The following is a 15,502-nucleotide window of genomic DNA, read 5'->3' on the forward strand; positions in this document are numbered from 1 at the left end:
ATTATCTATATTATTTATTATATTATAGTAACTAACTATAATCCTGCTATCTCAATCTCAATTTTCGTAATCCTCTAATACCCCCTCCCATCAATACATGTAGAATGTGGACCTACAGCTGATTGTCTAATAGAGTGTACTCTATCTCTGTCCCAGAAGGATCACTGGCCGACACGCTTCCTATGAAGGAGTTGTCATTCCTTGTTGCACTAAATGTGTACATGCGTTCGGAGAACACTGGATTTTTCCTGTTTGCGCTGAGCAACGTAACGACTACAGATGCATTGCTGACCTGAAATAATGCATAAAGAATTCTAGAATAATACCCCACATTAGATAGCATGCGCATCAGGTTATCAGGTTATGTATAAGAATGGGGTTATACTATGAACACGTTTACACTATAGATGTATATATAGTAGGTATGTTCATGGTAATACATAACAAAATCAAATGGCAATTGAATAGAAATGGTAGCTAAAGCTGTGAAAAAACGACATAATAGAATAAATTATTCATTTGAATTTAACAATAACTTACATAAAGTCCATCAGACACCTGTGCTGTGAGATTGTAGCTGTTCTGTACGGTAAAATCCAAATAGGCTGTGCTAATTAAGTAACCCCTGCAATGAAAACAGCATCAACTGTTATAATATTCAAACATCATCGCAAAATGTTATCAACGTTTACGCACACACCCCTGCAAGTTCCTTTGTAAACATTTCCTTTGAAATTCAAACCACTCCTGTAATTCATGTCACCAAAGACGCAAAGGGACATAATAGGGGCCATTGTGTATGCAGAGAGAAATTGCAGTTTGCAATAATGTTACTCACAACGTTGAAACTGCTGGCCAATTTCTACTACCACGCTACCGGAGCTAATCATAAACTTAAACAAGAATGCACGACTTACGTGTCGGTCATTTCAAAATCGGTGACTTGCTCGGAGTTCAGAAGCGTGTACAATAAATCATCCTGAAATTATTTTTAATTCACAACTGGTTTGATATTTGCCGCACACGTAAAAAAACAAACACCGTTGCCATTTATTGCTGCGAACGCGAGGTTATTACGATAAACATTAACAACATGGAGAAACCTAGTACTGCCGATTGAGGAAGCCAGATCTCCATAAGGTGAGGCCACGAATCGCAAGCCTCTATGTGCAGATTCACTTAATCACGGACAATGATAATAAAGAAGAACGTGTCTTTACATTGCCCTTAATTAAACATACTAATCCTTTGCAGTGCGAGGCTGGATTTATCTTGGAACCTATTTAACCCGAGCTGCAACAGACGTGACGTGCTCTACATAATCGTGTAAAAACACAAGTTGGTTAGTGTTTGTATGCAAGAAGACACACACCCGCCACTTGTTCTGAACAATCAGCAGGCAAATACGACCGACTGTGAGGACACGCAAACCTGGAATAAACGCTGAGACTATCTGTTATTTACGGTACGTAACATTTAACCCATCCCGCCATGCATTCTACACGACACGAGTGTGTGCTGGAACCTAGAATGCAGTGCGTGTGAACATGGTTGTGCTTTCGAACGTGTGCTATACGACGTGTATCAATGGTGTATATTGTTAGAACCAGACAGCAATACATGAAAACGTTTGTGCACGCGTGCAGCCTACTTACAGCTAGCAATACAGTACCCTCACCTCTTAGGCGACACAAAGAAGGATATCGGGATGAAATCGAGGATTGGCAGACACGAACAAACGATAGCATTTCTCACATAAAAGCCGGTGATCGCGGCCACAATCAATTTCAATGGTTTGCCAAGAATACACGTATTCACCTACGCGTGCGCACCACACACCGGCTGCTCCACCAACCGAACAAAATACAGCCGGCGTAGCATGGTAGACATACCTCTGTGGCAAACTCCCCCACCCCCAGCCCTTATACATTGCACATGAAAAATAAAGCTCAAATCCTCATGCGCATGTACAACACATGCCAGACACGCTCATGCCTGCGCACAACATATAGGGGGGAAGTTTACAATGAGGGGGGAAGTTTACCATGAGGGGGAAGTTTACCAAGGGGGAAGTCTACCACAGGGGGATGTTTACCAAGGGGGAAGTCTACCACAGGGGGAAGTTTACCACAGGGGAATGTTTACCAAGGGGGAAGTCTACCACAGGGGGAAGTTTACCACAGGGGAAGTTTACCATGAGGGGGAAGTTTACCATGAGGGGGAAGTTTACCATGAGGGGGAAGTTTACCATGAGGGGGAAGTTTACCACAGGGGAATGTTTACCAAGGGGGAAGTCTACCACAGGGGGATGTTTACCACAGGGGGGAAGTCTACCACAGGGGGATGTTTACCAAGGGGGGAGTTTACTACAGGGGGGATGTTTACCAAGGGGGGAAGTTCACCACGAGGGGAAGTCTACCAATGCCACGCCGGTCGCACTCGTGGCAGAGGGAAGAGTCGGTGGCGCGGCGTGCCGACGTGAGCGGACGAACGCTTACCCCGTCGTCGTCGGCGGCGACGACGCGAAGCACGGTGCTGCCGATCGGAACGTTCTCCATCGCGCTGACGGCGTAGAGCGCGCGGTCGAACGCCGGCGCATGGTCGTTGCTACCGGCGACGCTGACGCGCAGCGACGTCATAGCGTAGCGGTCGCTGTTGTACGCCTCCGTCGCCTTGACGAGCATCGAAAAGTGCTGCCCCCTGGCGAGCGTCTGAGCGGTCGAGACGACGCCCGTCCGCTCGTCGATCGCGAAGTAACCGTCGGCGCCTGCAAGCACGTTCATGTGTTTCAGCGTGGACGACAGCGAGAGCACGTTCATGTGTTTCAGCGGGGACGGTGCCATGAGCGCGGTTGCGCGTTTCGGTGCGATAGTAGCATGTAAGCACGTTTACGTGCTTAGGTGTGAGGAATGCAAGTTCAACAATAGAAAACCACTGCAGACTTAATTGATAATCAAAAATCTTAATTGATAAATGACTGACAAGATTAAATTTGCATGTCCGTGGTTGATATATACTGTGCGGTAAAAAATATTAGATTACAAATTATAGAACGGAGTGAGTATACCGTTCGATGAGGTCGTCGATTTTTATATCCCTACCATTTGTCAAGCTACGTAACGCATCTAATAATAGTGTGAGATAAACTGTTGAAATATATAATCAAACGCAGCAAAATGCCGCACATTAAATCGAAATCATGTGGTTGTAGCACGGTAATGCCACGCTGTCCTTGTCCTATCCCGGATAATATAACGCTAATGTGGGTAATAACATGCGATACCTCATTTTGTACTGCGTTCGACGAAACAAATTATAGGGTCATGCGTCCTTGTGCGTAACATACAAGTTGAACTATACGATCGTTGCAAAGTGGCAAAGAATACGGTTTAAGATGGTTAGAAGTATTTGGCCCCTGTACATATGTTTTTGCTCGTGCGCACGTGTGCTTACCATGTTCGATGCTGTATAGCAGTGGACTCATGATACCCGTATCCTGGTCCTCGGCATATATTTTCGCTGGCTGTATGATCAGAGGCGTGCCCTGTACATACGAAGAGACAACAACTAATTAGTTGATTACAGAAGTATGTTAGTTTGATTAGTAAATTACAGAATGCTCAGGAACGCGTAATGTCATACGTGTGATCGAGTTATCCAGATTGACTGATTCTGTGCATAAACACAGAATTTTGCCATTGTTGTAGAATTAATTTAGGAGTGGCATAACATTATTTTATATTTAAAACAAGCAGATGGTGCAACAATGATTTTTGACACTTTTATGATGAAAATGCTAAATATATTATTGCATTCACCTAAATTCACAACCATCACATATCTCTAGAATTAATCAGTTATTAATACATATAATTATAAAATACTATATATTATTATAATTAATAATTTACCAACCTTACATAGAATAAATTCAACTGACAAAATAAGAATCAAATGTAAAAAAAAATGTAAAAAAAAATGTAAAAAACTAAATTTCCTAATATACTGCATGAATCTCACCTCATACTCAGCCCCTCTCACATACAATTATTATCTCATTAAATACCCGTGTAGGTTTGCCCTGCTCTAGTTACACAACAGCATCGCCTACACAAAGGATTTATTTGACTTTTACACAGCAGGACATATTCGTATAGGAAGTAAGCAAGCACATTGTTTTATCATGACTGAAAAGATAAAGGGCGCTTAGTGCACAAAACACGTTTCTATAGTTGGGCATGATGTTCCGTGAAGTGTTGCACGTGTTCACGCATCGTCCGTCTGCACGCGTTCATGCGCACACACGCACGCTCTCTATCACCACATACTACTTACCACAGGTGCACTGTAGAGCACGTCCGCACGGTAGGGGCCATTGAAAAAAATCGGGTTAAGGTTATCCTCGTCAATGACATTTACGATTAACGTCTGCGTTGAACTCAGTGATCCTGGGATCTCTCCCAGATCCTGGGGAAAGACACAGATGAACATGAGATGCATATTGACATTGACATATTGACATTAGATGTATAACTTATATAAGTTAATTAATTAACATTAACTGACGAATTAAACTCGTGTTAATAATTTGAGACTTGTGTTTATGTGATTCAGAGAATGTTTGCATTTGGCACGTCGAATGCCCATAATTAGGCTATCGTACGTTAAAGTCAAAAGGACGAATTCTATCTATGCTTTTGAATGTTTAGAATTGACCACAATATAACACAGTGAAATTATCTCTCGAAGTTGAACAACCCCCATATATCATACTAGACCTCATATTAGAAAGTACACTAGTAGTAGTACGTGACACAGAATGTAAGATTGTAATAATTGTAATGAACACATATACTGTCTTAATCACAGAATAACACGCGAGTCGTAAACCGTGAGAAGCACAAATATTCACAGCAATACCTAATTGGGGAGTGTCATGAAAGCAATCATATTTAATTGCCCTGTATAAGAATTTCATCCATAAAGGGAGATGCCAGCAGATAAATTGTGTGCGATGTTTGCATAAATGTTGGCCCAGGCACCTCAACAATACGAGAATGAAGCGTCCACCATAGCAGAAACCAGTAAGTAATCGCAGAGTAATCAATGCATTGCAGTCCGCTCGCAACCGCACATCACACACGAATCGTAACCCGCCTCACGCAGTAAAGAGAATTTATTTGATTTATTCGGCTAGAATCGTCACGTGAATGACAGACAAGATGATTGTGCCGCGTGATCTTAAGCAGTGACAGGTTCGGCATCTGACTCGGGTATTGCCCACTAACCTCAACTTTCATCGTGATGTTAAATGACTTAACGACACGATAGTCCAGTGACTTTTGAAGCAGCATGACTCCGTTGTAGTTGTTCGGCATTCCAACGTAATCCTGAAAGCAAGACATATATATTGTATTCGGTTTGTATAGTTTAGAAAATTACTGGATGCGTTACTGACAGCGATATACAATCAAAGACAGCTAGGGTGTACTTAACCCATCTTTTAATGCGTGTTGAAAAATAATATAGACTTCACAATGGCGATCTGCTGCCAGATATTGTCTCTGTGTGTTACTAAGCCTAAATACGTGCACTGATTCTACACTGAGCATAATTCAAGAGCCTATCTGCACACTTTCATTATATTGTACATAGTGTTTATCATTAGCTGTATAATTAACAGATCTAAGTCGCAGAGGTCTCCTGCCGGCTTAGATAACGGGAAGGGCAAATATACTTAATATAATTATTCATAACCTTCTCGCAAACACTGTAGGTAGAGATAGTTTTGCGCTGATCTGCGTATCCTGCTAGTGAAAGGCCTTAGAAAAACATTGTCCTGGCGGTAAAATAAACACAAATCTCGTATTGATAGGCCCTAGTTAGATCTCCTGTGTAAGCCACAACATTACATGAAACGCTGGCATGCTGTGTGCGTACGTGCGTGAGTGCATGTGTGTGCGTGCGTGTGTGAGCAATGCATGTGTGTGCGTGTGTGAGTGCATGAGTGTGCGTGTGCTTGCGCATGGGTCTCTGTGTGCGTGTGAATGAACTCACATGCGTCCGCCGACCACTTTAATTACACACCCCCATGAAGGACAAATAGCCCCGAGGTTTTTTAAATAAACGAAACATGCATTTACTGCTGATACTTCCCTGGCACGGCTTTTTGGTTCATATAAACACAAAGGAATAGCTCCCCATGGTCACTATTTCATACCAATTAAATCATGGGCAAAGAGAACTAAGGCTATATATATATATATATTATGACTCTATTTGATTGCCATGAGCAAACAATGGTTATAATAGACATGTTGTTATTGTCATGATACGTTACATTTCGTTGTGACATGTACAATGTCAATATTAATGTAGCACAAACAATTTAAAAGCAATATATACTTATATATTGCTGAGCTGCTTAATATATTACTTATATATATATATATATATACATATATATATATATATATATATATATATATATATATATATATATATATATATATACATATATATATATATATTTACCGAGTAAGTCGAATTCTCGATGAAGTATAGCATGAAGTTGTTTGGAAACGTGTAATCATTGTCTTTTGCTTGAGCTTGAAATATGGTCGTGTTCAGATTTGCCAGCTGAAACAGAACCACAAGCAATCAAGAAAATTTTTCTAAAATGGTTGTAAAACTTACAACCACCAGTCCAACCGTGCAATAAAACATCGCTGCCTCGGGGAATCTCCAAGGTGTGACAGTGGGTACATTTCCTGGTAGACCTCGTAAATTAAAATGCGCTTACATCCTGGCGAGTACGCATCATATCAGGGGGTGAAGAACGACGGAAATAAGAAGACGGCAGAATTAATCTGTCATTATTCATCTCCTGATCATATAAAACCAAGTACGCTAAAAGGATTTCGATTGTAACGAATGCCTTTGCGGCATTCCGCAAAAACTATTGCATGCTCATTTACCAAGCTGTAAATCTCACAGAGAAACCCGGGTAAGGATGGTTAAGCACAAAATAGCTAACGGTGCAAAACCCCATGTCTGACGTACCACATCAAGCCGGAGTTATGCTTTTTTTAGGTTTCCCTTTTCATGAGCAATTTTGGAGCATAGTTTCAACCTAACCCCGCCAAAAACGAACCTTCATGTCAAACTTATATAGGTGAACCGTACCATTGAGTTTTTAAAAACCTTAAAATTCCTCCTGGCTACTTACATCAGGTTATCATCCTAAAGCAATATTACCCAGCAACGCAAAACTATACGCATTATGACCAAATCATTCACATCCTGGTCTGAAATTGAATCTGAACATTCAAAGTCTGACATACAAGACACGAACAAAAACTAAATAACGGAAAACTAAAGTAAATGATTGATGATAACTATACACCCACGCGTAGGCACACGGGTGATACGAAATCTACACCGAAATCACACGTGCATGCTGCAAACGCAAAATGCAACAAAACGCTAAACTGCACAAAAAAACAAATATGCTACAAAGTGCCCGCACACTTATCACCGAAAACCAAACATAAAAACCAAAAAAATTGTAAAAGTTCTACATATAACGCTCAACACCTAACGTTCGCGCACGTACGCGAAGGTGTTGGAATATATTTTCTACGTAGCAAAAACGACTTCCTCGTTTGAAAACCTTTCTGAACGTATTTGAAGTTTTGATCTACGTACGCCCTATCTCTCGCAGCTATGAATTCGGAATTAACCTCGACTAAGTATAACGCGAGTGTAGCTGCAGCAGATCTTACCAGTATAAATTTACTACCTCGGTCTATGGTATATATAACTAGCCGCACATTGAGTTATGCAACTGCAGGTGCGTGCCCCTCTATGTTTGACAATGCCATCTGCAATGCGAATAAACCTGTATAAATTTCTACTAATCTTAAATAATTATATAATCGGTGTCTAGCAAAAGCGACGTACTCTGATGCAAATGCTTCGACGAAACATGATAAACGTGTACAGAAGTGACTTATAGTTAGTATGCATCGTACATAAATTCATAATATGCTAATATCGGAGCTGCTCGGATAAACCTCGTGGAGATTACCACCTGGTGAGACCTGTGTGAACAGATAAAAGCCACGAGGGTGTCGGTGGTCGACAACCCAACATAAATTCTTTTACATGAAAAGTTTTTTTTAAATTCTATTTCCTCGGTTATAAGAAAAACTGCTGTATTATTCAATCTTCAGTTGTTCAATTGTATTGTATTGTTCAAATACATTTTTAGTTCATAACAGTGCAATATGAACTCTCAAGAGAGTTTGTGCAGATATAATACACCCCTTGTGAGGACTACATAATTACCAAAAGGTGATATCAAGTTTTGCTACTCCACCCACACGCTGACAGACAGGTTATACACTCGTAACTCTATTACGGGACAAATAAGGTCCAGAGTCAGAGGAGCTGGAATGCTCGTAACAATGTAAAAAAAAAGTTTTTTAGATGATCTTCCCTCACTGCCATTGCCATGTTGATACAGGGCCGGCTTACGAAGGACGAGTGAAGCAATTGTGCCGACTGAGCAAACAATATTAGCGCACGACAATATTGCCTTTCTGTGACTACTGACACGATTCACGCACAAGATGCGAAATCACACAGTCACAGTGGCCACAGGGTTGCGAGGACTTCTAGCAGTATGATCATACTCCCGTACACTATAGCGTGCAGACGGCGTGAGGATAATTTCAGTGAATTTTAAACTAAATCAATATTGACAGTATAATTTTGGTGCGATTATTTCCAAAACAGCAGTAAACCAGTTCCGAAGCAGACATGTGCCAAATGACTGCAAAAACACCCCTATACCAATAAAAGTAGAAAATAAAATAGCAAAGGTGTAACGATTTTCTCACTGTGTGTATGTATATAAGACGGAAAAATGATTTTTGTTTACTATGTGAGTATGAACTCGTATGAAAATGTACGCATCTAAGATGTAATCAGTGATCATGTTTTGGGTTTTTTCAGAACGAAACCTCAGTATAATGACGCAAATGATGTCAATCTCATACAACGCACACCCCGAATTAGTCTGTATACTAACGGAGCTGGCATGAGTGACAATTTGGAAAAGTGAATCTAGCTAACTGGCGCTACTACAAACACAGAATTCTAAAAATGCTCCGACAGAGCAAAATGTCAAACCACAATAGCCAAGGGCTATACAAATTACCATAACAGAGTTTTTTGCCCTGTCACTTTTACATTCTTTGTGCTTTAAAATAGTGGCTTATGACCATCGTGAAGAAATTAGGGTCAATATCCACTTAAATGCAACTTCGTGTGTCCGACAAGGTAAATGACTGACACAGAGCAGGGGGCAGAACCCCTGTGTACTTACTACACAGCACAGCCATACAGACGGCTCGCTATACATTGATATATATCAATAGTCCATAATAGAAAATTCTCTATTTTCTATTATGGACTCTTGATATATATATATATATAGCTATGTATATATACATATACACTCCATACTAGCACATGCTTGATGACACATTGCAGACCTAGTTCATTCACACCACATTAACCTTCAGACCAAGACAAGAATGCAAAAGATCATAAACGATTAAGGAAATATTACTTACTATACGGTTACGGTTTGACATCATTACTCTAACCAGATCATTACTCTAAGCCATGGCATCATTACCATAACCAGATAAGATTCTGCACTGATAACTACCATGACGGCTCTTGAATTGCTGAGCTAGCACACTGGAATTACACGGTGAACTAAGAACCAATGTATTGCGCCAATTGTATTTTCTACACGGAACTGCTTATAACAAACACTACGTACGTATTGTTATAACAATCCACCATATTCTCTCTATGACATCTCGATTGTGTTAATTATCCAATACAAACTGAGAAGTAATTCAGCACATCTTTTTTTTTATCTGGGCAATACCTATTCCGACTGACGTTAAGCTGCTATTTTTACTAGCGATTGTCACGCCTAATCAAGCGGGAGGGTGGCTGACATGGTCTAGACCGACACAACGTTTCCTTCTCACCGATCTTCAGCTATTGTTATTGCAGCTGGCCAGGTGCCAGTGCCACACGTGCACGCTGCAAGCAACCCTAGATGACTAATGAGGCTCGCATTCACAATACACGACCCAACTGGAATTTAAACGGTTGCCATGGTTACGTGAAATGGCACGTGTCAGCCACATGCAGTGAGCGCATTTTCTACGTCCCAGTAATCAACAAAAAGGTGCGCAGTTATCCAATTTACTTCAGCATACTCAACGAAAATTCATGAAGACTGTAGACATATGCACGCTAGTACGTATTCCTTTTACAATTTGCCTTGCATAGACAATAGGCTTGTTCATGAAAACATACAGCCCTAGTCACTATAACTGGAGCAAAGGGTATAATTATTAACTAGAGCTAGGAAACACAGATATAATCACACAGATAAAGAATAAATACAGCAGTAGCAAATTCAGAGGCAGGCATCGGGATAATTATAAACTAATATTTGCAATGTTTACTTACCTCACTCACACTTGTTGCAAATATCTTGTTGACAAAGTATGGTTGTTTGTTGTTTATATCAGTGACAAACACATTGAGTCGTAGATCAGTAACCTAATAACAATGATAAAAGAAAATGACTTTAATAGCATGAAAGCTAGATTAATGTAGTAATATGCAATAACGTAAGTATTTTATACTGAATTTCTAAGGATAAATATTATTTTTATTTAAAAATAAAAATTGGTTTTGCCAATTGATACATAGCAACTGACATTATTGAAATTGTCTCTGTAATCATTTAATGAAAATTACAAAGATTATAATAGATTGCAGCATTTTAACTGCATATTCTCACCTTAGTATGATAGCACAAATCACGCAAAATTTATTTGGTGAATCTAAACATATTAATTTACTTTCATGCAGTACTTACAGGGCCATTCTGCAGAACTTTACATTTGATATGCAGTGTAATCGGCATGTTTTGGCTTGGATCTTCCAAGCTATCGATCTAGAAAGAAAACACATAACATTAGCTAGCATCATAATTAATACTTGATAATGACTCAATAAATCCATTGATAATTAATTTACTTCAATGAATGCAACTGATAAATTTTCATGCAGATATAATTAAATAAATTAACCATACTCAATCTAAAGCATATAACATTAGATTATGTGCTCATGGTAAAAGACAAAGGCCGCAGGCTTGTGTCCAAGTGCGTGTGCACGTTTGCATGCATGTATGCAAATGAATGCGTGCCTGCTTGCATTTATTGGTTGACAACTTGGCACACTCTAAATGTTTATGATGTGTGTAGATGTGTTATTTCGTGCCTATGATCCTTACCCATGGTTGCAAGTCATTCAACAGATACACCTGTCGTGAGCTAATGTCAAATCCGATGTGAGGGTCAAGAGTACCAGCCTGGGTTAATGATATCTCACTGTCATCACCATTAAGTCGCAGGACTCCTACCATATAATCTGTAACACACAAAGCACACAATTGTCATGCATTAGTTGTTCTATTTCTGGGAGACAGTATGTGTATTGAAGTATATACTGCAACATTTTATATTAAATTAGTATACTAAATGGCTATCTCCGTCAATACAGTTCGTTGAACGCAGCTGTTTCCAATTAAACATGAAACTGTAGCTCTGCAATTTTATGTAAACAATTTTCACTTTTTAAATCTAATGTTCCTTCATATATATATAATATATATATATATATATATAATATAATATATATGTAATGTTGAATTAATGTTCATGCAACATTTGTAAAACATATGTTACACACACACACACACATATATATATATATATTATTATTATATATATATATATATATATAATATACATACATTAGAGAAAAACACACAAATTGTACAAACACCAAATGTATTCATAACATTGAAATCAAAATATAGATACATAGTGTCATAGATTCCATAGATCCCTTTGATCGAGCATTGCCTCGACAATGCCTCTTCCTCGGGCAATTGATAGATTGTGTCATATTATAACCTAGTATCGTACCTTTGGTTTCATTTTCATAAACTTGAAATGTAAGTGGATCGCCAGTATTAGGGACACCACAGGGATTTAACACTAAAAGAAAAATACATGTTTGTTAACAATAGGTGTAACAGCTGTAATTAACAGATAAACATCATTCGAAATTTATACCTGGAATAAAGCCAATTGAAGCCAAACTAGCCATCTATAAACAGCTAGTGGGCTCAACCTAACGTACAACCCCCATAAATACAGCAACACATGTACAATAACGGGTGGTTAAAGTGTGGTTCAGGATGTGCCCCGAATAAAGAATTTGACACAGCTAGATGCCCCACGTACCACCATCCACCTTACTGGCACTTCCAAAGCTTGTTAGTTGTGCCTTAGCAATATTTATTAGCATAATGACATGTTGCACACATATAGCAGGGCCGGGCCTCATCTGGAGGCCAAAAGCATGATCCAGTCCCATTGCAATTGACTACATTTGTGAAGAATATCTGTAAGGATAGTTTCCACGGCTCTCTTTTGTCCCTGTGAATCGCTGCGATCCAGAATTATTACCCAGGTTACCATCATTAAGCCTGACCATAACCAGAAACCTAACCTAATCCTAGCTCAAAGTAATAGTCATACATCTCAAGTGCGCATGTAGTGATGTTAATCTTGCAGCCTGCTCGATAGCCTCTACCAGACTTGAACTACAGAAGTGTACGCTAACCCTAAACATACCTCATATAAAAATATAAACATAATAGTATGACAATACTAAACAACCTAAAACTAGCTCGGGTACATATATGTTATCTGCTCTTGATAGGATCATGATCAAGGGCTTGATCACGGTGATAAGCTTATCGGGTTACCCGCCTACCTGTCATACTAGCTAGTTTGAGACAGATGCTTGCCTTAAAAATGTATTTTTCAGATAATATGCATACTTTTATATACTTTAAGCTATACTATCTGTCTAGCACTACACTATTAATTACAACGTAAAATCACACCGCAAAACTTGTGCATTACCTGCTAAGATCGGAACTAGCAGAAATGAAATAAGAAGGATGCTTCTCTCAATCATTTTGCTGCTGTACCGTTGTCATGCACGACGTTTCTCAGGTGTGCCTCGCAGTCTGCACTCTCAGTCTCAGAGCCTTCTCCAGTTACACTTGCCCTGCAATTTAGCAACATAAATCATTGCTAACGATTCTATATGAGCATAAAATTAAATGTACGAGCCGTTGAACACTGTCGATACTAACACGTTTTTAAAATTCGCGCAACCAACCTCATGACCGCAGCTGTTTTTACGCCTTTCATCCATGTCCGTAGACAACAGTGTCTGAGGATCGAAAGGGGTCTTCGGAAATGAGCAGGGTTCTAATTTATGATCATGCATCGCGTCACATTCGCGTGAGCACTATCATTTTAGAAGACTAATGTTATAAGATTATAGATTAGAACTAAAAAAATATATCATGACTAATAATATAGAATTCAAAAACCACAGTGTCAGCCTTCCATTGTCCTTTTACTGAATTTACAATAAAGACCGATAAGAATTTACAATATCTATTATATAGATAATTATTTTTTACGTAGAATTACAGTGTCTCTATAATATATCTTTATGGCTTTTGATATAAATATGAAATTGTGGTATTCTTTTGTTTGCTTGCTTGTTTGTTCATTTGTGTGTGTGTTTATTTGTTTGATTGTTTGTTTGTTTCGTTGTTTTGCTCGACTACCTAGTACCTAGGTGGTTGGTTTGTTTGTTGAATAGCTAGTTGGTTGGTTATTCCGTTACCGGTCCGTTCGTTTTCAATAATCTCTGCACGTACGTGGTCGTAAATAAACATAATAAAGCCTCCTCCCAAGTAAGGGTCATAATGGCGCTCTGTACGCGTGTTCTCTTTTCTGATCACGTCTTTACTTCATGCGATCATCAAGGGATATTCAAGTCACGGACGGTCTATAGGTTCCTAGGCTACGTAGCCTGAAGGTTGCAGTAAATTTACCACATGAATCTCGCTGTGTAAAAATTCTCACCTAGTCTGAAGATGTGATAAAATTGGGTTTGCCCTGTGGACTAGACCAAAAGCGGAAGACATGGGTTTGAATTGACAAGAGCACACAACAAACCATGCCAAACACGACTACATTTCATGGACCGGAATGTTTGGAATATATAAGGATTTAACATTTTCAAATCTAGTTATAGGACATTATAAAAACTCAAGTGTTTCAATACCGCATTAAAGTCTACAGCGAGCATTTTTCAACTGCTATAGTGTGACTGCAGACTACTAAGAGACAATCAGCGTATGTATCACCGCATAAGTACGCCATATAGATTTTTTCCCATTTTTCTTTTCAGTGTGACCAAGACTGCAATATATATGATGAAATGGCCGCCATGCATGGACATACTCTACCTCATTTGACTAATAGTTGAATGCATAAAAAGGAAACAGAACAGCCATGAGAACCGCGACTACACAACACACTGCACAAAACCTTGGCTAAAATGTTGCTTTTGTAATGTATGAACCGTAATTAACCGGTTAATAATTAATACGGTTAATTATTTAATAGCCTGTTGTTTAGCCACCGTAAACCAGCATCACATGCCCACGCATACACACACGCGCACACGCACGCACGCACGCACGCACGCACACACACACACGCACAAACAAACACGCACGCACAAACAAACACGCACGCACGCACGCACGCACACACACATACACAGACACTAGCCCGACCAGGCTGTGCGACTAATTGTCTATAGTCTAGTCTAGTCTAGTCTAGTCTAGTCTAGTCTATAGTCTAGGTATTCTAGGGTATTCTAACAAGGCTATTCTTCTAGGCAAATCTAATTTAATCTATTCTTAGACAATCTAATCAATCTAAAAGCAAATATAATCTATTATTCTAGGCAATTCTAACAAGGTATTCTTCTAGGCTATTCAAGTATTCTATCCTTGCTAGGGTATTCTAACCCTAGCAATACCGTTTCTTGGAGCTAACACAGACACATACACATTCACACTCGCACAGACGCGCACGTACGCGCACACGCACACGCACCTTATAGTTCGATGCGTGGATGCATCATGCCGGGTCAGCTACGCTGTATAATAAATGAAAGGCCCCTGCGCACACCCCATCACCCCATCTAAAGGCAGCCGTCGGTGTAACGCGCAGCACGCCGCATACGATGATGCCCTCAGGGAATACGCGCGTTAACCAGGCGGGTCTATCTACCTGTACCCAGGTCAGCATCTGATAACACCTTCACAGATCGGCGCTGGTATACGAAGGCACACCCGTCGCCCCTCTTGATCTGTGCCGCACACCACCACGCGGGCGCTGAACCCGGCTATGATGAACAGGCTTTATATAGGCACGGCTTATATATA

General features: G+C 39.8%; 1 protein-coding gene across 5 annotated transcripts in view; it reads right to left on the minus strand.

Annotated features, from left to right (window-relative positions):
* LOC106821196 (protocadherin Fat 4-like) overlaps positions 1–15,502 on the minus strand; it is a 52,325-nt gene that overhangs the window by 9,935 nt on the left and 26,888 nt on the right. For 3 of the 5 annotated variants that reach the window (XM_014825899.1, XM_014825896.1, XM_014825900.1), the window contains exons 2-14: positions 13,104–13,251; positions 12,096–12,167; positions 11,399–11,535; positions 10,979–11,056; positions 10,564–10,656; positions 6,535–6,639; positions 5,289–5,390; positions 4,336–4,467; positions 3,454–3,544; positions 2,499–2,767; positions 918–979; positions 541–625; positions 117–292 (exon numbers count right to left, since the gene is read on the minus strand). In XM_014825899.1, coding sequence (XP_014681385.1) covers positions 117–292; positions 541–625; positions 918–979; positions 2,499–2,767; positions 3,454–3,544; positions 4,336–4,467; positions 5,289–5,390; positions 6,535–6,639; positions 10,564–10,656; positions 10,979–11,056; positions 11,399–11,535; positions 12,096–12,167; positions 13,104–13,158 — 1,457 coding nt within the window. In that variant the 5' untranslated portion in view covers positions 13,159–13,251. Of the gene's footprint in view, positions 1–116; positions 293–540; positions 626–917; positions 980–2,498; positions 2,768–3,453; positions 3,545–4,335; positions 4,468–5,288; positions 5,391–6,534; positions 6,640–10,563; positions 10,657–10,978; positions 11,057–11,398; positions 11,536–12,095; positions 12,168–13,103; positions 13,252–13,365; positions 13,418–15,502 lie in introns of those variants that run through there. The other 2 variants (XM_014825897.1, XM_014825901.1) reach the window with 2 other exon arrangements.

Source organism: Priapulus caudatus, unplaced genomic scaffold (assembly GCF_000485595.1).
Source record: "Priapulus caudatus unplaced genomic scaffold, Priapulus_caudatus-5.0.1 Scaffold63, whole genome shotgun sequence".
Classification (NCBI taxonomy): Eukaryota; Metazoa; Priapulida; class Priapulimorpha; order Priapulimorphida; family Priapulidae; genus Priapulus; species Priapulus caudatus.